Genomic DNA, 21,209 nt, shown 5'->3' with positions numbered 1-21,209 from the left:
ATATCTAAGGTGTTAAATAAATGAAAGCAAAATAACTGCATAGAAAATTACAAATAGGGTGACCAAGGCCTTGGCCTGGCCTGAGGCAACTTAGCTAGCCCCAGGGATGTGTGTTCTGGTGTGGAGTAAGATCGGGGAGCTACCAGTGCAATCTCTGCCTCTACATCAGCGGGACTGATCATTTTAATTTTGATTGCAGTTACTGCTGGTATCTGAATCAAAGTGGTGATGCTTCCTGAGGAAATTTCTGAAGCCATTAGTCAATTAGACCATTATGAGCCATGCCTCCCATGAAGAGGAGCATCTAATCCCAGCATTTGCACCAGGGAGCTCTGCCTGAAGGGATTACCAGTGACTTGAAAGTGTAACCAACAACAATCTTGTCACTATTACGCACCAGCTAAGCAATCTGAACATACATGCTGAAGACATATTTGGTGAGCTATTTAAGGAGGCTAACTACTTCCACATTAGATCAAATTCTCTTAGAATTTGTTGCCTCACGGTCAAAGTCACTCAGCTGGATTCAGCAGTGGAAGAGGTGTCACCATAGGACATCAACATGGAAAAAGCCCTCAAAAGTTCCCCAGCCCAAGACCAGCAAGCAGTTTCAAAGAGCAGCATTCCTACTCCTGCTGCTGACATTTACAATCAGAGTGATTGACCACCTCCCCTGAATAGCATGAGAGCACACGGAGATGATAAAGACAGGCTGAAGTTCTATACTGATCCTTCCCATTTATTTGACCTCTGGAAAGAAGAAGTGCTGCAGGACACAGAAGACAAAAGGAAAGACAGAAGGCATCAAAAGTAGCCAAACCACATAGGTGGCACCACTTATGATGTGAAAAGGATTACAAAAGCCAGAAACAAGCACCATGAGTGGAATATGATGGCATATGACAAAGAGCTTAGACCCAGCAACAGGTTGTCTCAGTGTGTACCATGGAGCATCCTCCAAGGACCCCTGTCCCTAGACAGCAGGTCCCATACGATGGATGTTAGGGATGCTCTTATCGAGCTACTCCAAACCATTCTCACGACCCTTCCTAGGCAGCTGAAGATGCATCTCCACATGGGCCCACAAACCAGGCCCCTGAGCTTGAGTGCCACCCCTCCTCTGCCTCAGTGAGGCACATGGCCCTAAATGGACCTCAAGAGCGGCCCCCACTTCCCTGCCTTACCCCAGCTGTGTCCCAATCCTGTTCACTCATGGCTCCAGGAGACTACAGGATGCTCCCAGCACAGGTGCTTGCATATTACAACCCGTCAAGACCTCCTTCTCTTCCCCCTTTTACAGTACAAACTGCCTTTGTTGCCTTCTGCAAATCCTCCTGCCGCTTCCTTCCTCATATCAGCTGGCTCCACACACCCTCCTCCTCACCCTCCCTCCACTGGCCCCTGGGTCCAGCCTTCCCTCCTCCAGCCACACACTTTCCCCACCAGGCCTCTTGGCTCAGTTCTTCTTTTTTGTCTTCCCCATGCATTCGCCCCCACACTACCACCAGTAGCTGAGGCAAAGTGTCAAGAACCTGCACAGCCACCAAAAAGTGATACTAGAAGTGATCTCCTTGCTGCTATTGGAATGGGGATTTGACTGGAAAAGGTGCAGGATCTGTGTGAGCAAGAGGCCAAGAGTGAGCCCCTTGGGAAGGACAAGGTCACAAGGTCACAACCCTGTCAATACATTGCAGTGGAGGAGCACAGGGATTCTCAGGGAGACTTAGAGTTTGACAAAAACAACCGGCCCAACCAAGGCAGTGCTGGGGCTAGCTCTATGCAACAGGTGGGTAGCTGGTACCAGGCTGGGTGACAGCCAGTAGACCATATGCTAAGAATGTACTTAAGATTTCAAGTGGTCTCAGCACTCAATGGTATTATAATCCCGCAGCTGAGCACCTTTTGTATTAATGATGTGATATTGCTTCTGCACATCCAAAAATTCTGGGTTTTCTCAGTATTTACTGTGTAACATTTAAATGCCATTAAGCATAGAACATCATGCTGCACATGAAGAAATAGGATGTAACTATTACATTGTCCTGAAAAGAGCATTTTGTTTTCCTGTAGGCCATGAAAGTATTTAGTGTACTTTGGGTTTACTCTTATTGATCATTACAATTCTGCAGATGTGCTGTGTGAAGCTGCCTGGTACTAGGCCTTTGAAGATTAATAACTGTGTTTCAGGTGGATATCTTCAGATGAGTAATTGATATTGTTTTACTGTTTTGGGGTGTTTTATGAGTTTGAAAAGCTGTTGGTTCTAGAGGGAAAGGTTTAACAAATAAGGAGAATCCAATATTTCTGCTTTCATTTTCTTGGCGTGGTATCCTCTGCGTGAATTTGAATGCTCAGTTGAATAGTTTTATTGCCTTAGTACACACTTGTCAAATGTAAAGTTGGAAGGACCCTTTTCAGGAAGGGTTTCCTGTGAACATTCACTTAGTAAATGCTTGTGGATGATTCTTGTAAGAGGTCTCAGTGCTTAGAAGTAATGAAAATGAAGAACAAGATCCTTTCACCTTCAGCGGCCTTTGGGACCGATACTAAAAATATTTGCCAGCCCTTACAGCTTGGGCACCAGCCAGCAGGAGCAGAGGTGAGTGGTCCAGGAGCTGGGCAGCTCTGGGCAGAGCAGCTGCATGTGGGCCCTGGGTGCTAAGCAGGCCTGCTCATTGTGTGTCCTGGAAGAGCTGTGTTCTAAGGGAGGCCACAGGAGTTCTTAGCTTCTTAGTGTGTGACAGACTGTGCTTCAGAGGGCACCGTGCTCCACTTGGTCTTAATTTTGAAAGTTTACATTGAGGTGAAAGTAGATATTGACAGCTGTTCACTCTTCATGTGCTGTGTTCAGATTACGGATGAATCCATGAGCAGGGCCTTTGCCTTATCCTAGAAACACGTGGTTATCTTCCCTCATGTTGTTGCTGGCACACCACATGTTGATAAGTACCTCTCAAGATTACTTTGATAGACCCGTAGCTGTAGAAGAACACTTAGTTCTCACCTCTGCCCTTCCCCTTATTCTCGCACCGTGGTCATGCTAGAGACCCATGGGATTTATTTTCCTGGCTAAGGCAAACTGTTGGGAAATGCAAGAATGAGAGCTTCTATTGTGTAATTCTGGATGAAGAATAACTGCTTGTTTAGAACAAATAAATGTCCCAGGCTTTGATTATAGTTATGACTTCAAAAATATGCTAAGACCATTTACTTACTGAGAAAATCTTACCTACTTATAATATTTCAAATTGATTGCAGTCATTAGTGACTTTCAGTTACGATGAAGGGAAGAATCTTGAGCTAAACGCAGGGTTGTCTGAAGTGATGATAGGAGTGGAAACAGGATGGTAACTAATGGATTTAGGTTAATGAGTTCTGAGAAAATCAACCAGCCCCTGCAAGTCACAACTCTGTGTCTCTAGGTGGACACCTGTCTGTCTTGAGGCAGTCATCATATAATACGCATCACATAGATTTTAGTCATATGGATTTTGAAACTCTGGAAACCATATGTCTGCAGCTCCCTTTCATGACCATGCTTGTGCTGGTTTATCTGATCTCCTCAGCTGTACCAGCTGCTGTGGCATGAGCTTCTCGAGCTTCTCTTTTTAGAGCTGATCATTATCTGGCGGCTGTCGCTATAATTTTCTTGAATACAAGTAAACATTATTTATAAACTTTTAAATTTCTCTGTTTAATTTTCTCTCTTTTTTTTTTAATGTAGAGGCCTACTTTGCTGGCATCTTTGGGTCCTACTCAGTCATAAACCACCCTCCCCACCCTAGAGTAGCCACTCTTGATTTCTAATACAGATAAGTTCTGCCAGGTCTAGTTGAATGGCATTATACAGTCACCATCATGACCCTGGGTCTCATCATCTCGCTGTGTGTGGTCGTAGCCTATTCACTCCCATGGCTGTCCAATGCTCCACTTTATAAATAGCTCACATTTCTTGTCCTTTCACTGTTGACAGACAATTTTGTTGTATCCAGATTTTACAAATCGTGCTGCTATGAATAATATTTTCATATAGTTTGGCACACACATACCTGCATTTCTATTGGTTTAGAAGTAAGAGTGCTATTGCTGGATCATAGGTGAGTAGATGCTTGGCTTAGTCTTTCAAAAACCAAGTTTCTAGTAGTAAACAAACAGTAGAGGAGGGTGAATCTCTTACTTAGAAATTATTCAGATAATAAATGAAGAAGGAATGAGAGACGGAGACTATAATAACTCTTTTGCAACCCATCATGAATTAACAGATTTAGCCATTGAACAGCAATGGCAATTAACAACACAATAAAAGAAAAAACTAATGTGAGGTTCTTCCTCTTGATGGAAGAACACCATATAGCACCATCAAACAAGTCCAAGTGAAAAAGAAACCAAGCCTGAATAGAAGCTGATCTCCATAGCCAATTACCAATTTAGAGGCAATACAGATAATAGAAATACATATTAAACTATGCCTTGGGGAGCAATCAGCAAAATGCACGCTATGGGAAGCTCTACCACACAATATAAATTTCAAGGAAGAATCTATAGAATAAAGACAAGAAAAGCATATTTCTAAAGGTAAAACTAAATCATAATATTGGATGATAAAAATAAAAATAGAACAAAGAAGTGATGATCGTAAAAGTCAGGTTGTGTTTTTATTTGAGGGAAGAAAGAGTTTATTGCTGGGCTGGAGCAAATGATGGGGCTTCTGGTTTGCCCCACAAACACCTATCCCTGGTGATTAATGGGTGTTTACTTTGTATTAAAGCACACAAATTTTAGACATTTTTTTCTTTTGGAGTCCTATATTTTATTTTAGGACACAAAGGCTAATGAAAAAATAATTTATAGAGTATGGTTGCTGTTTTGCACAAGGCCTCCTCCCCATCTTCTTTTCTGGACACTGAGCACCCAGAACAACCAGCAGCCCCAGGACCCCCAGCAGGGGTGACCTCACTTCTAGGTGTGCATGCAGTTTACATGACCAGAGGCAACATGCAGGTCTACTCCTTGACTCCTGGAAGAATCTGATAGGACACAGCTGAAGGGAAGCCTTCTCCGCCATCTGCAGGCTCTTGGCCATCAGTGTAGAGGGAGCGGGTCCTCACTTCTCCACAGGCGTCTTCACGGCCATAGCCTCCTCTCTGCACGGGGAGTAAGGCCTGGCCCTTCGCCTGAACACGGTGACAGGGATCTCGCCAAAGGTGGAGATCACACCATTCCTCCTTTAGCAACCTCACGCTTCTTTTGCTTTACAGGAAAGTTGACTCAGGCTGGTGTCCAGTAAAGAAATCCCAAGGAGAGGCCGGGTGCGGTGGCTCACGCCTGTAATCCCAGGACTTTGGGAGGTCGAGGTGGGCAGATCACGAGGTCAGGAGATTGAGACCATCCTGGCTAACACGGTGAAACCCCGTCTCTACTAAAAAATACAAAACATTAGCCGGGCGTGGTGGCGGGCACCTGTAGTCCCAGCTACTCGGGAGGCTGAGCCAGAATGGCGTGAACCCGGGAGGCGGAGCTTGCAGTGCTCCTGCTCCCAGGAGGCGGATGCCCAGGATGAACTTTAAGGTGGAGAGAGGAATGTCATTGCTCATCCTCCAGGTTCCAAGTAAGAACCTTCCTGCCCAGCCCATCTCGATCTCCCTGAATCCTCAACGCTAATGAGGACTGTCTCCTTCTCACCTCCCAAGACTGGGCTTTTTAACACTGGAAAGTGGATGTGATTTCTAGTTTCAGCATGTCCTGGTTTATTGTGCTGCCAGTAAAATAAAATCAAAATACATATTGAATAAATAATAAATAACCCATAGTGAGCAAAGGCTTACAATGTATTTTTTTGAGTCAAGACCTCACTCTGGCCTGGGCTGGAACCCAGTGGTGGGATCGTAGCTCAATGCAGCCTTGTATTTATGAGCTCAAGGGATCTTCCCACCTCAGCCTCCACAATACCTGGAAATACAAGCGTCCACCACCAGGCCCAGCTGTTTACTTATTTTTATTTATTTTAGAGACGAGGGTCCCACTATGTTGTCCAAGCTGGTCTCCAATTCCTAATCTCAAGCAATCCTCTTGCCTTAGCATCCTGAATTGCTGGGATTACAGGCATGAGCTGTCATGCCCAGCTTGTAATGTACTGACATTATCAAGGTTTCTTTCTCCAAGTGTGGACACAGCAGCAGACACCCCTTGTCTCTTGGGTCAGGACACTGGGTAAAGTGGAATAGCAAGGCAACAAAGTCACTGCAGAAAGCACCCACGTGGAAGAGGTCCAGCAGGGAGAGCCACCTGTTCCAGGGACACCATATTTAGGGATAACTCCTCTTTCTGGGCAGGACTGTTCTTTGATTACTTTTGTATTCACAATAGTTCTGAAATCATAGGATGATGAGACTCAAGACTGGCTAGGGTTTTATTTTGGTTTAGTTTTTATTTTGTTTTGTTTTGTTTTTTTCAAAAAACCATCATGAGATTTGTTAATCTTTTGAATGGTTTTTGTGTCTCAATTTCCTTCAGAACTTAACTCTTCTTAACATTTCACAGTCCACTTTCAGTTAAAAATGTACTAGTACCCATAAATAGAGAAATCTTGCAACCATTTATCCTCTATAAAATGTCCATCTTTATGGTACAGATATTATATGTAATATATCTATATAGGTTATAAGTCCCACAAGAAAAAAACTTCTTCTTATCTTTAAACAGTTCTATGTATATAAATTAGAGTAAATGAGGGGAACAAGATAGCCTTTTGCACTTAGCTCAGTATTTACCATTTTTGATAATCTTCATCTTTTCTGATAACCTCATTTCCCACCTGGTATCATTTGCCTTTAGCCTGAAGAATTTTCTTTACCAAATTGTTATTGTGCAGATCTTCTGGTGACAAATTCTCTTAATTTTCTTTTACCTGAAACATCTCCTTATTTTGCCTGTCCTTGAAGGACATCTGTGCTGGATATAGAATTCTTAGTTGTCCTTTTTTTCTTCCAGCACTTTAAAGGTGTTATTCTACTTTCTTTTGTTTCTATGGTTTCTAATAAGAAGTCGTTGGTCAGGACAAGAGGGACAGAGAAACCAAAACTGAGGAAATAACATGGTAGACCTAAAACTTATCAATAATGAAAAAAAAACCTATATGAATCAACACTCCAATGAAGGGCAGAGATTGTGTGAATTGGTTAAAAAAAAACAAAACAAAACACAGAACCCAACCATATGCTCTTTCCAGATATGCACTTTCTTTGTTTCTTTTTTTTTTAATTTAACTTTTATTTTTAGTTAAGGAGTACATGTGCAGGTTTGTTATATAGGTAAACTTGTGTCATGCGGTTTTATTGTACAGATTATTTCTGTACCCATTAGTACCCACCCAAGTATTAAGCCTTAGTACCCATTAGCTATTTTTCCTGATCCTCTCCCTCCTCCCACCCTCTACCCTCAAGTGGACCCCAGTGTGTGTTGTTCCCTTCTGCGTGTCCGTGTGTTCTCATCATATAACTCCTACTTATAAGTGAGAACATGTGGTAATTGGTTTTCTGTTCCTGCCTTAGTTTGCTAAGGATAATGGCCTCCAACTCCATCCATGTTCCTGCAAAGGACATGATCTCATTCTTTTTTATGGCTGCATAGTATTCTGTGGTGTATATGTGCCACATTTTCTTTTTCTTTTTTTTTAATGGAAAATAACTTTTATTGAGACCCCACCAGTTGCAATATCTGTTCCCAGCATTAAGCTCCTTCTTCCTTTGCAATTCGGTCTTTCTTGAGTGGTCCCATGAATGCTTTCTTCTCCTCCATGGTCTGGAAGTGGCCATGGCCAAACTTGGAGGCGGTGTCAATGAACTTAAGGTCAATCTTCTCCAGAGCCTGCTGCTTTGTCTGCACCAGCAAGGACTTGCGGAGGGTGAGCACCCACTTCTTGGTTCCCACCACACAGCCTTTCAGCATGACAAAGTCATTGGTCACTTCACCATAGTGGACGAAGCCACCCAAAGAGTTGATGCTCTTGTCAGACAGGTCATAGTCAGTGGAGGCATTGTTCTTGATCAGCTTGCCATCCTTGATAAGGTAGCCCTAGCCAATCCTATAGATCTTCTTGTTGATCTCAGTGCGGTGATGGTAGCCTTTCTGCCCACCACGTACCACAGAGAAGCCCACACGAGCAGGATGCCATGCCCCAATACAGGCCACCTTGCACATGCCTTGGTGGGTCTTGCGGGGCAGCTTCTTGGTGTGCCAACGACTGGTGACCCTTTTGTAGCCTTTGCCCTTGGTCACCCTGATGACGTCGATCATCTCATCCTGCCCAAACACTTGGTTCACAGGTACCTGCTGCTTGAGCCTCTCGCCAGCCCAGTCCAGCTTCTCAGCCACAGTGCCTCCATTCACCTGGATCTCCATCAGGTGGGCCTTCTTCTGGCACAGAGGAAGCAGGTGCGTCTGGGTGTGGGCAATGATGCAGATGACTTGGCAGTACTTCTTCATGCTGCTGAAGTCCTTCTCCAGCTGCTTCTTGCCATCCTCATCCTGCCATTTCTTGCAGTACTTGGTAAAGGCCTTCTTCTTAGATTTATGCCAGTTCTTACAGAAACGCCTCTTGCATTCATCACTGATGTGCTCAGCGAAGACAGTCTTGCAAGTCCGGAAGCCTTGAGGGGTTTCTACGCAGCCCACAATGCCCACTGGTGGCCTCTCCACAATGGTCACAGCCTCCACCACCTCCTTCTTGTTCACCTTGGATCCTGGCCTGTCGACTTCCCGCACGATGTGGGTCATGCCAGCCTTGTATCCCAGGAAGGCTGTGATGTGGACCGGCTTGGACGGGTCATCCTTAGGGAAGCTCTTCACCTTCCCACGATGCCTGCTGCTGCGCTTCCAAGGCAGGAAGCCGAGGGACCCATGTCTGGGAGTGGAGAACTTTCTGTGAGACATCACGCCATCAAATCCTGCTGGTAGAGCATATTTGCCACATTTTCTTTATCCAGTCTACCATTGATGGACATTTAGGTTGATTCCATGTCTTTGCTATTGTGAATAGTGCTGCAATGAACATATGCATACATGTAAGACATGGGCTTTCTTTTTTTAATTTGCTTTGTTTTATTTTACTTTAGGTTCCAGGATACATGTGCAGAACCTGCAGGTTTGTTACATACGTATAGTCTGCCATGGTGGTTTGCTGCACCTATTGACCCATCCTCTAAGTTCCCATCCCTTGCCCCCCCCACTCCCCAAAAGGCCCTGATATGTGTTGTTCCCCTCCCTGTGTCCATGTGTTGTCATTGTTCAACTCTCACTTAGGAATGAGAACATGAGGTGCTTTGTTTTCTGTTCCCGTGTTAGTTTGCTGAGGATGATGACTTCCAGCTTCATCCATGTCCCTGCAAAGGACATGAACTCATTCCTTTTTCTGGCTGTGTACTATTCCATGGTGGTATGCACCACATTTTCTTTATCCATTTATCACTGATGAACATTTGGGTTGGTTCCAAGTCTTTGCTATTGTAAATAGTACTGCAGTAAACATACGTGTGCATGTGTCTTTATAGTAGAATGATTTATATTCCTTTGGGTAGATACCCAAAGGGTCAAATAGTATTTCTGGTTCTAGATCTCTGAGGAATGGCCACACTGTCTTCCACAATGGTTGAACTAGTTTACATTCCCAACAACAGTGTAAAAGTGTTCCTATTTCTCCACAGCCTCACCAGCATCTATTGTTTCTTGACTTTTTAATAATTACCATTCTGACTGGCGGGAGATGGTATCTCATTGTGGCTTTGATTTACATTTCTCTAATGAGCAGTGATATTGAGCTTTTTAAATTTTTCTCATTAAGATTTTAATGTCTCCTTTTACAAAATTAAAGGAAGTTTCCATTTATTTTTTAGGATAAAGATTTAGCGCACCCAAATGCCCCCAAAGCCAACAGAAAAATAGCTTTGCCCTGTCATTTCCCTAAGAAAGCACTGCAGTTACTCAAAATATGCTCAAAGAAAAAAATGCAATCCTCTGAGTTCTAAGTTTCACGAAAGGACCACATGTTAAACTATGTACATCGATTTGATGTGTAAGTATGCAATAAATATGTACACATACATTCCTATCTGCTTCACATCATTCTAGAGTATTCATAGTATATGAAGATGGGATTTAGAAATGTGAAAAGGCTGTAACAGTGAAAAGGAAAAAAAGGGTACAATGGTTTTTAGACCAGTAGAATAATAATGCTTAGCTAGTTAATTATTTTAACTTTGGAGCAGACTAAAAAAGTTGTTTTGAAATAACTGGTACCTGTAAGTGATGCTTACTGCAATACTTGTTAAGTGTTATTTGTTACCACTGACAGGAATTATATAGTGCTAGTAACACAGCTCCCACTGTCCTAGAATTCCTCTAAATGACCAGCTATTGCTACCATTATCTTGATAAGCATTTCAAGAATTGTGTTGCTGAGGCTTTTAAAAGATAACTAGTTTATAACCTATGTCTCCTTATGTGCCTACATCAGTTACTCATGGTCCCAAAGAAGTATAAAAGAGGATATAAGCTGCTGAAGATTTCACAGAAGAAACGGAGATATCAGAAACTTCATGATCATCAAACTTAAACCACTGCTGTTTTGCTGCATTTTTACAGTAAGCTGTGTAATGGCCTCCATCCAGCCCACCGCAGTGATTTGAAACAGAAAACAAATTATATTTCTTCAAATTGTTCTTTGGACCAATAACGTACTGTGACAAGGCAAGATTTTCTAACGGGAAGTCCACAGGTGTCTGTAATTTTTGTTTCCACCTGCCATTGTAGGAAAAATGTTTCAGATGCACTAAAAGCACAGGTGGTAACTTTCAGATTTCTTTTTTAAGAATCCTGTCGAGCTCTGCAAAGATTGCAGTAAAATCTGTTATTATCTATGAGTTTTTCTTCTTTAGAAAATAATCTAAGGCAATCCTATAATGTACATTTACTTGTGGATGCTATCAGTAGAGACAAATACATGAAGGCCTCAAGTGTCCTAGACTTTTTGTGACGGGTGAGGCACTGTACTGTAGATTTGAATTGACCCTGAAAAAGTGCAACAATAGTAGACTCATTGAGCCGCTTGTGTTTCTGCCAGGCATGCTCTGCAGCTTTAAAGTCATTGAGATGATCATTTTTTTCTTCTTTATATGTCTTCCGATTATCAGTTTTATTTAGATCTTCATGGAGACCATCCATTAGGAACAGAAGAAATTCTTGTGAATCTTGACTGTATCCTGCAAACTGGTAATTGATCTTCCCAATGGTGATTTTAAGGTCTTTTGGACTGATATATCTATACTGTCCTGTCCACGGGGCTTTCATGATTATACCAAATTCTTCTGCCACTTCACCTTTATGCCCCTAACAAATTTGACTTGTTAATATCATCCTGATAACAGTTTCGGTTGAAATAATCAGCCAAATGTGGAGCATTACATAGGCACTGCAATATTGAGTTCATATAACAAGTATTTCCTAAGTTACGAAGTCCAGTAAGAGCTGGTCCAGAACCTCCGAAAACAGGATTGAGGTTCCAAATCTGAGAAGCAGAAAGCCTTGAGATCTCAGCTTTAGGGTAGCATGTTGGCTTGTCTTCCCGATTAACTGTTGGAGTTACTGCTGGCTTCCTCTTCTCTTCCTCTTGAATAGCCTGGGTTATATCTGGGGAGGAGTAAGAGCATTTCAGTTTGGAAGGTTCCCTATCCTGCTTAGCAGGAATCTGTGGCTTGCCTTTATGAGTTGGAGGGGTGGAAGGAGGTGCAGATGAAGGAGCCTTTTCCAGTGGGTACATATGAACAGTGTTAGTGGTGAATGATAATAATGAAACGTTCCAGTGATTGGATCAAGAAACTTGGCCCAGCCTGAAGGCAGTCCTGGTACCATCCTCCCCATTTCTTCACTTCATGCTATTATCGAAGGTTCTCGTTGAGTTTTATTTCTTTCAGTATCATCTGTATCCTCTCTAAAAGTTTCTGTCCTTAGAATTCCAGTTTCTGGTTGTCCTTTAATCTTAAAAGGCTTGCCTGAACCTGAATCCCCTGTCGCAGATGTATGGGACACATCTCTTGTTGACTTTTTTTGTACTTCTGGGGTTGAACATCTTCTCCCCCGTCCTCTACAGACTTCTCGGCACCAGAAGTTTCATGATCACTTTTACTTTGTCTTTTTACTCTTGTTATTTGTTTGCCCTTCTTTGCTGAGATTTCTTTATCCTCTTTCTTGGCCTGTTCACGTTCTTTCTTCTCCATTTCTTCTTTTGCTTTTTGTCGCTTCTGTGTAATTTCATTTTCTTCAGCTTCTTGTTTCTTTTTGGCTTTTTGCTCGTGTTCTTCCCTCCTCAGTTTCTTTCTGTTTCCCTTGCTGTCTTTCCTGAAGTTCTTTTTCTTGTTTGTTTTTCTCCATTAGAAGAGCAGTTTCTGCATGAATATGAGCCTTTTCTTCATCTGTTAACATGAGAGTTGGAGAGGAAACTACTGGCTTGGCGGAACAATCAGGAATAACTTTTTCATTCTGAGGAGACTGTTGCTCATGATTTGTACTTTCAGATTTGATTATATGCTCTTCAGGCAATTTGACTGCCAGTTTTTTAGTATGATCAATCTGTGGAACATTCTTTATGCTAGGCACTGGCTGAATTATGGGTGAAACATCAGATTTAGAAGCAGCAACTGGTTCAACTGGAATTGATATATTCAGTGGTCCTGTCCTCTCATTTTGATCATTATCACTTATTTGATCACTTATCAATTCTATGTCTTCATCCACTTCTATAGGTTGAGGTGGCATCTGGGCAGCAGATTGAGAAGGAATTGATTCTTCCAATGAGGGATAAGTAAAATCCAATGAGATAGACAACTCTTCATTCTGGTGTTGTGGGGGTGGAGTGACCTTAGCATTTGTTGTATACTGGGAATAGCAAAGGAACCAGTTTTTATAGCCTCCCTCTAAAACCAAAGGCCCAAGGCCCATTGCACAGGACAGTTTTACTTTCCCACTTGAAAAGTGCATCTTTCAGATGCCAGAGTGTTGTTCCAATCTGTAAATCTTTTGCAGAACTAAACCAGTCAAGAAGTACCATATATTCCACATTCCCCCTCTTCTTCCATGTATCTATAGAATCATCTGGGAGGTGTGCTTCAATCCAGCTAGCAGTGACTCCTGGACTGATGACTTTTCCAGGAACACTGAGAGAATGTAAAATACAGGAATCCTGATAATCCTGCATTCTTTGAGCATCCATTATAATCAAGCTGATGTTTTTATCCATCATCATTGTGTATAGTTCCTTTGCTGTGATTGCTCCTTTCTCTTTGGTCTCACATTTTTCATTCTTTTCACCATTGCTCTTTTGGGTTCTGTCTTTGGAATCCAATACAATCTCCAAAGAATCTTTAGCCAACATGCTGCCATCCTCTCTTCCTGTTTCCTGCCTTTTTTGTTGTAGCCACTGTGCTTCCCCCTGCCTGTCCTTTTCCTCAAGTTTTTTCCAGATTTCAACTTCTTCATATCTTAGTTTAAGGCTTTCAGAGAGTCGTTCAGTTTCTCCAGTGGCTTTTTTGATGTTTGCAGGTCCAAGTATTGAATGGAAGTAATACTGCTGTTGCTTGAAATCAGTTCTTTTTTGGATAGGATTATAAACAGTCACGTTTCATATACATGTGTGAGCTTTTTTTCATATGTTTCTTGGCCACGTAAATGTCTTCCTCTGAGAAGTGTCTGTTTATATCCTTTGCCCACTTTTTGATGGGGATGGGTTTTTTTCTTGTAAATTTGTTTAAGTTCCTTGTAAACAAACATGTGAGCTCTCATCATTCTTGTTTAAACACCTAACAGTCATCCTAACCAGTGCAACAAGGACCAGGCATGGTGGCTCATGCCTGTAATCCCTGCATTTTGGGAGGCTGAGGTGGGAGGATCACTTGAGACCAGGAGTTTGAGACCAGCCTGATAAGTGAGACCTCATCTCTACCAAATAAAAATAATTTTAAAAGAAAACGGATCAATGTATAAGAAAGGAAGAAATGAAAGTCTTTCTTTGTCACCAGCTTCATTGTATATGTAGAAAACACTAGGGAATTCTGAAAAAGTCTCTGGAATTAATCATTGAATTTGCAAAATAGTTCATAAAATATATGTAATAAGTCGCTTAGGTGAACATGAAAAGATAGCAAACAATACTAGTCATCAAAGAAGTGCAAGTTAAAACCACAATGAGAAACCATCACACATCACCTAGAGCAGGTAAAGTTAAAAAGACACATGATAAGTCTTAACACTGGCAAGAATATGGAAAAAATAGGAATGTCTGATATTGCTGGTAGGAATGCAAAAAATGTGGCAGCTAATTTGTAAAGTGGTATGGCAATTTCTTATACAGTTACCCATCTATTACCACATGGCCCAGCAATTCCACAAATACGTATTTATCCAAAAGAAATAAAAATGTAAGTCCACACTTGTAAGCAGTTATTTATAGTGGCTTCATTAATAACAAACCCTAACTGGAGGAATCCACATGTCTATCAACTGGAGACACAGAAACCAATGAATAAACTGGGATTCCAGCAATACTCGGCAGCTGCTCAGCAACAAAAATGAATGAATGGCATCATCTCAAACATCGTTATGCTAAGGGAGAGACCAAACAAAAGACTACATAACATATGATTGCATGTCCATGAAATTCTAGAAATGTCACTATTGCAGTGACAGAAAGCACAGCAGTGGTTGAATGAAGGGAAAGGGGTGAGGGTGGGAGGCAAGGATTAAATAGAAAAGGACATAAAGAAAGTTTTTAGGGAAAAGAAACGGTTCTCTACAGGGCCACAATTCAGGAGTGACTGGGAGGGGAAAGTAAGGGGAGAAGAAGGTCTGAGGGATAAGGGGCAGAGAAAAGGGCTGGGGAAGCAGGAGGTGAGGACAAGGAGCAGGGGAAAGGACTCTAAAGCAGTGGAGGGGCCTAGTAGGAGGATCTTTGCATTTGGTGTTTCTCTACTGGGCAGTGTGGTAGTTACACTATAAATAATTACCAATATCCACCAAAAAGTGCAGCTAAAACTGGTAAATTTTTTTACACGTAAATGCCCTAATAAGCAAAAAAAAAAAAAAAAAAAAAAAAAAAAAAAAAAAAGGGGGGGGGAGGGGGGAGGAAAGAAGGCAAAAATAAAGACATTGTTAGATCATCAAACCCATAAAATTCATTTCCTAGGGGTCCTGTACTACATGTAATTTTAAAGGACGTTCTTCAGGCTGAAGGGAAATGATACTAGATGGTGACCCAGATATACAGAAAGGAACAATTAACAACAGAAATGATGCACATACACATATCACATACACACCCATTTTCTTAATTTCCTGAAGATATGTGACTGCTTGTCTAAAACAAAAAGTATTACACTGTATCATTGAGTTTATAACGTATATTGATGTAACATATACAATAATAATAGCATAATGATAGTTTAAATGAAACTACACCATTTGAAGTGTCCTTTATTTTGCTGGATGCAGCTTAATATTACCTGAATTTCACTGTGAAAAGTCAAGGAATTGGGTTTCAATTCTTACAACAATAAAAAATTAATGTAAAGAAATATAGCTAAAAGCCACTAGGAGAATTAAAACCATAAGCTAAAAAATATTTACTTGACACATAAGAAAGTAGCAAAGGAGGAACAGAAACAAAAAGATATGAGACAAATTGAAAACGTATAGCAAAATGGTAGACCAAAATCCAACCATTGTAAGTGAAGAAATGACACGACCTGAGTCACATTAGCAGGACTGCTGAGCACTGTGGGGAGAACAGACATGGGCAGGAAGTGAGGGACAGTGTTAGTGCCACAATTCAGGAGTGACAGGGTGGCGGGGACTAAAGGGGAAAGAGGGTGTGAGGGATGAGAGGGGCAGACAGAAGGGCTGGAGAAGCAGGAGGTGAGGAAAAGGAGCAGAGGAAAGAATTCTAAAGCAGTAGAAGAGCCTGGCAGGGGGTTCTTTGCATTCGGTATTTAATACATTTTGTGTGACTGCCTTAAAACTAATGGCCTCCTTATGATTTTTTTTTTTAAAAAGGGGTTACAAAAATATCAAGTGTCCAAATAAAATATGCACACTGCTTAGATGTGCATAGTTCACGAAAACGGGCAGTGCTTGAGCGCTGGTGAAGAGCATTGGGACTGCATGGAGCCCTCGCAACTTTGAGGTGATGACTACAGGCTCCCGGTTGCAATAGACAGTAACAAACCCTGCTTCTTTGTATTCAGGAGATGTTCTGGACTCACACAAGGAAACTCGGGCTAGAGAATGAGGATAATTTTAAATGCAACAACCCAGAGTCACAGATCCATAGTCTGCGAAAGTAAAACAGGAGCTTTGAGAATTTAATTGTAATGCAGTTTTGACACAGGTCTTTCACAGATTGGAATTCTAATCATTCAGGGATTACCAATATTGTGCTACCTACTGTATCAATAAACAAAAAGGAAACTGGTCTCTATGAGAATCTCTACCTGGTGCTTTCAGACAAAACTTCACCAGGTTTAAAGAGAAAACTCCTGACTCTACACGTCCATTCCCAGGGCGAGCTCACTGTCTGGCATCAAGTTCCCCATGGTGAGTTTCCCTGTACAAGAGTCCAAGGGGAGAGGTAAGTGTCCTTTATTTTGCTGGATGTAGTTTAATATTACCTGAGGTGAGGTAAGGCAAAGAGTGGGAGGCAGGGAGTCCAGTTCAGGGACGGGGATTCCAGGAGAAGTGAAGGGGAAGGGGCTGGGCCCAGCCTGGGGGTCTCTCCCTGGTTTCCACAGACAGATCCTTGGCCAGGACTCAGGCACACAGTGTGACAAAGATGCTTGATGTAGGAGAAGAGGGATCAGGACGAAGTCCCAGGTCCCGGGCGGGGCTCTCAGGGTCTCAGGCTCCAAGGGCCGTGTCTGCACTCGGGAGGCGCCGCGTTGAGGATTCTCCACTCCCCTGAGTTTCACTTCTTCTCCCAACCTGCGTCGGGTCCTTCTTCCTGAATACTCATGACGCGTCCCCAATTCCCACTCCCATTGGGTGTCGGGTTCTAGAGAAGCCAATCAGCGTCGCCGCAGTCCCGGTTCTAAAGTCCCCAGTCACCCACCCGGACTCAGATTCTCCCCAGACGCCGAGATGCGGGTCATGGCGCCCCGAACCCTCATCCTGCTGCTCTCGGGAGCCCTGGCCCTGACCGAGACCTGGGCCGGTGAGTGCGGGGTCGGGAGGGAAACGGCCTCTGCGGAAAGGAGCGAGGGGCCCGCCCGGCGAGGGCGCAGGACCGGGGAGCCGCGCCGGGAGGAGGGTCAGGCGGGTCTCAGCCCCTCCTCGCCCCCAGGCTCCCACTCCATGAGGTATTTCTACACCTCCGTGTCCCGGCCCGGCCGCGGGGAGCCCCGCTTCATCTCAGTGGGCTACGTGGACGACACGCAGTTCGTGCGGTTCGACAGCGACGCCGCGAGTCCAAGAGGGGAGCCGCGGGCGCCGTGGGTGGAGCAGGAGGGGCCGGAGTATTGGGACCGGGAGACACAGAAGTACAAGCGCCAGGCACAGACTGACCGAGTGAACCTGCGGAAACTGCGCGGCTACTACAACCAGAGCGAGGACGGTGAGTGACCCCGGCCCGGGGCGCAGGTCACGACCCCTCCCCATCCCCCACGGACGGCCCGGGTCGCCCCGAGTCTCCCGGTCTGAGATCCACCCCGAGGCTGCGGAACCCGCCCAGACCCTCGACCGGAGAGAGCCCCAGTCACCTTTACCCGGTTTCATTTTCAGTTTAGGCCAAAATCCCCGCGGGTTGGTCGGGGCTGGGGCGGGGCTCGGGGGACGGGGCTGACCACGGGGGCGGGGCCAGGGTCTCACACTCTCCAGTCGATGTATGGCTGCGACCTGGGGCCCGACGGGCGCCTCCTCCGCGGGTATAGCCAGTTCGCCTACGACGGCAAGGATTACATCGCCCTGAACGAGGACCTGCGCTCCTGGACCGCCGCGGACACGGCGGCTCAGATCACCCAGCGCAAGTTGGAGGCGGCCCGTGCGGCGGAGCAGCAGAGAGCCTACCTGGAGGGCCTGTGCGTGGAGTCGCTCCGCAGATACCTGGAGAACGGGAAGGAGACGCTGCAGCGCGCGGGTACCAGGGGCAGTGGGGAGCCGTCTCCATCTCCTATAGATCTCCCGGGATGGCCTCCCACGAGGAAGGGAGGAAAATGGGATCAGCACTGGAATATCGCCCTCCCTTGAATGGAGAATGGCATGAGTTTTCCTGAGTTTCCTCTGAGGGCCCCCTCTGCTCTCTAGGACAATTAAGGGATGAAGTCTCTGAGGAAATGGAGGGGAAGACAGTCCCTGGAATACTGATCAGGGGTCTCCTTTGACCACTTTGACCACTGCGGCAGCTGTGGTCAGGCTGCTGACCTTTCTCTCAGGCCTTGTTCTCTGCCTCACACTCAATGTGTCTGAAGGTTTGATTCCAGCTTTTCTGAGTCCTGCGGCCTCCACTCAGGTCAGGACCAGAAGTCGCTGTTCCTCCCTCAGAGACTAGAACTTTCCAATGAATAGGAGATTATCCCAGGTGCTTGTGTCCAGGCTGGCGTCTGGGTTCTGTGCCGCCTTCCCCGCCCCAGGTGTCCTGTCCATTCTCAGGATGGTCACATGGGCGCTGCTGGAGTGTCCCAAGAGAGATGCAAAGTGTCTGAATTTTCTGACTCTTCCCGTCAGAACCCCCAAAGACACACGTGACCCACCACCCCCTCTCTGACCATGAGGCCACCCTGAGGTGCTGGGCCCTGGGCTTCTACCCTGCGGAGATCACACTGACCTGGCAGCGGGATGGGGAGGACCAGACCCAGGACACCGAGCTTGTGGAGACCAGGCCAGCAGGAGATGGAACCTTCCAGAAGTGGGCAGCTGTGGTGGTGCCTTCTGGACAAGAGCAGAGATACACGTGCCATATGCAGCACGAGGGGCTGCCAGAGCCCCTCACCCTGAGATGGGGTAAGGAGGGGAATGGGGGTCACATCTCTTATCAGAGAAAGCAGAAGTCCTTCTGGAGCCCTTCAGCCGGGTCAGGGCTGAGGCTTGGGGGTCAGGGCCCCTCACCTTCCCCTCCTTTCCCAGAGCCATCTTCCCAGCCCACCATCCCCATCGTGGGCATTGTTGTTGGCCTGGCTGTCCTGGTTGTCCTAGCTGTCCTTGGAGCTGTGGTCACCGCTATGATGTGTAGGAGGAAGAGCTCAGGTAGGGAAGGGGTGAAGAGTGGGGTCTGGGTTTTCTTGTCCCACTGGGAGTTTCAAGCCCCAGGTAGAAGTGTGCCCCGCCTTGTTACTGGAAGCACCATCCACACATGGGCCATCCCAGCCTGGGACCCTGTGTGCCAGCACTTACTCTTTTGTGAAGCACATGTGACAATGAAGGACGGATGTATCACCTTGATGATTATGGTGTTGGGGTCCTGATTCCAGCATTCACGAGTCAGGGGAAGGTCCCTGCTAAGGACAGACCTTAGGAGGGCAGTTGGTCCAGAACCCACAACTGCTTTCCCCATGTTTCCTGATCCTGCCCTGGGTCTGCAGTCGTAGTTCTGGAAACTTCTCTTGGGTCCAAGACTAGGAGGTTCCCCTAAGATCACATGGCCCTGCCTCCTCCCAGTCCCCTCATAAGGCATTTTCTTCCCACAGGTGGAAAAGGAGGGAGCTGCTCTCAGGCTGCGTGTAAGTGATGGCGGCGGGCGTGTGGAGGAGCTCACCTACTCCATAATTCCTCTTGTCCCACATCTCCTGCGGGCTCTGACCAGGTCTTTTTTTTTGTTCTACCCCAGGCAGCAACAGTGCCCAGGGCTCTGATGAGTCTCTCATCACTTGTAAAGGTGAGATTCTGGGGAGCTGAAGTGGTCGGGGGTGGGGCAGAGGGAAAAGGCCTGGGTAATGGGGATTCTTTGATTGGGGCGTTTTGAGTGTGTGGTGGGCCGTTCAGAGTGTCATCACTTACCATGACTGACCTGAATTTGTTCATGACTATTGTGTTTTGCAGCCTGAGACAGCTGCCTGTGTGGGACTGAGATGCAGGATTTCTTCACACCTCTCCTTTGTGACTTCAAGAGCCTCTGGCATCTCTTTCTGCAAAGGCATCTGAATGTGTCTGCGTTCCTGTTAGCATAATGTGAGGAGGTGGAGAGACAGCCCACCCCCGTGTCCACCGTGACCCCTGTCCCCACACTGACCTGTGTTCCCTCCCCGATCATCTTTCCTGTTCCAGAGAGGTGGGGCTGGATGTCTCCATCTCTGTCTCAAATTCATGGTGCACTGAGCTGCAACTTCTTACTTCCCTAATGAAGTTAAGAACCTGAATATAAATTTGTGTTCTCAAATATTTGCTATGAAGTGTTGATGGATTAATTAAATAAGTCAATTCCTAGAAGTTGAGAGAGCAAATAAAGACCTGAGAACCTTCCAGAATCTGCATGTTCGCTGTGCTGAGTCTGTTGCAGGTGGGGGTGGGGAAGGCTGTGAGGAGCCGAGTGTGGACGGGGCCTGTGCCTAGTTGCTGTTCAGTTCTTCATGGGCTTTATGTGGTCAGTCCTCAGCTGGGTCACCTTCACTGCTCCATTGTCCTTGTCCCTTCAGTGGAAACTTGTTCAGCGGGAGCTGTGACCACAGAGGCTCACCCATCCCCCAGGGCAGCCCCTGCACACGGGAGTCCCTGTGCTTTCTGAGACAAATTTTCAGACCCATTCAGCTCCTGCCCTCCTTCTAGGGCTCCTCTTCTGCTTTGGTCTCCTGCCCTCTCTCCCTTCCCTGATTCCAGTGATCTTCGTGCTGACTCCAATCCCAACTCATGAATCTAAAGCAGAGCCTAATTTAGATTTATATTTGTTTGTAAAATTGGGTCCATAGTCTAGAATTGTTCCTTCCTGAAGAGAGAAACCTGATTGTGTGCTGCAGTGTGCAGGGCGGTTGGTGTGGGAGGAGGGATAGGGGAGGGAAGACACACAAGCAGCCCTGCTGAGAAAAGTACAGGCGGCCTCGGTGTCAGTGTGAGGGGACCTTGTGCTGCAGCTGCCACAAAACAGCACTTGGCCTGAGGCTATGTTAATAAAGATACTGGCTTTAGAATAGGAGGTGCTCTACACTGATCATTCAACTGACCTTTGTTGTCAGCCAGACATAGGACAG

At 45.2% G+C, this 21,209-nt stretch overlaps 2 protein-coding genes and 3 pseudogenes across 5 annotated transcripts; 2 read left to right on the top strand and 3 right to left on the bottom strand.

The window, feature by feature from the left end:
• Window positions 1-281: 281 nt before the first annotated feature.
• On the top strand, window positions 282-5,159 carry LOC101146056 (actin-binding protein WASF3-like; annotated as a pseudogene).
• A 2,508-nt stretch (window positions 5,160-7,667) lies between these two features.
• On the bottom strand, window positions 7,668-8,943 carry LOC101142644 (large ribosomal subunit protein uL3-like). The gene has a single exon (XM_055389980.2). The coding sequence runs from the start codon at window positions 8,929-8,931 to the stop codon at window positions 8,074-8,076; it is 858 nt and encodes a 285-aa protein (XP_055245955.1). The 5' UTR covers window positions 8,932-8,943; the 3' UTR covers window positions 7,668-8,073.
• Window positions 8,944-10,493: 1,550 nt separating this feature from the next.
• LOC129534129 (ubiquitin carboxyl-terminal hydrolase 8-like) lies at window positions 10,494-11,812 on the bottom strand (annotated as a pseudogene).
• Window positions 11,813-11,903: 91 nt separating this feature from the next.
• Window positions 11,904-13,697, bottom strand: LOC101145683 (ubiquitin carboxyl-terminal hydrolase 8-like; annotated as a pseudogene).
• A 2,898-nt stretch (window positions 13,698-16,595) lies between these two features.
• LOC101142998 (class I histocompatibility antigen, Gogo-C*0202 alpha chain-like) lies at window positions 16,596-20,492 on the top strand. 4 transcript variants are annotated; one of them, XM_031011840.3, is made up of 9 exons: window positions 16,596-16,669; window positions 17,094-17,248; window positions 17,378-17,647; window positions 17,894-18,169; window positions 18,757-19,032; window positions 19,156-19,275; window positions 19,716-19,748; window positions 19,856-19,903; window positions 20,068-20,492. In XM_031011840.3, exons 2-9 carry the CDS (start codon window positions 17,176-17,178, stop codon window positions 20,070-20,072), a joined length of 1,101 nt encoding a protein of 366 aa, XP_030867700.2. In that variant the 5' UTR covers window positions 16,596-16,669; window positions 17,094-17,175; the 3' UTR covers window positions 20,073-20,492. The 4 variants fall into 4 exon arrangements, with proteins under 4 accessions (XP_030867700.2, XP_063563534.1, XP_030867704.2 ...); XM_031011844.3 differs by lacking the exon at window positions 16,596-16,669 and having other exon boundaries at window positions 19,856-19,900; window positions 20,066-20,492; XM_063707464.1 differs by lacking the exons at window positions 16,596-16,669; window positions 19,156-19,275 and having other exon boundaries at window positions 17,093-17,248.
• The last annotated feature ends 717 nt before the right edge of the window (window positions 20,493-21,209 follow it).

This window comes from Gorilla gorilla, chromosome 5 (assembly GCF_029281585.2).
Source record: "Gorilla gorilla gorilla isolate KB3781 chromosome 5, NHGRI_mGorGor1-v2.1_pri, whole genome shotgun sequence".
NCBI classification, from domain to species: Eukaryota; Metazoa; Chordata; class Mammalia; order Primates; family Hominidae; genus Gorilla; species Gorilla gorilla.
This window is presented reverse-complemented; position numbering and strand designations above follow the sequence as displayed.

What these genes read in the sequence shown, in the direction of transcription:
- LOC101142644 (XM_055389980.2), bottom strand. Translation starts at nt 8,931, where the DNA reads ATGTCTCACAGAAAGTTCTCCACTCCCAGACATGGGTCCCTCGGCTTC.
- LOC101142998 (XM_055389978.2), top strand. Translation starts at nt 17,176, where the DNA reads ATGCGGGTCATGGCGCCCCGAACCCTCATCCTGCTGCTCTCGGGAGCC. An exon ending in CTACAACCAGAGCGAGGACG is followed by an intron (nt 17,648 to 17,893) that starts GTGAGTGACCCC and finishes GGGCGGGGCCAG; the next exon opens with GGTCTCACACTCTCCAGTCG. An exon ending in GAGCTGCTCTCAGGCTGCGT is followed by an intron (nt 19,749 to 19,855) that starts GTAAGTGATGGC and finishes GTTCTACCCCAG; the next exon opens with GCAGCAACAGTGCCCAGGGC.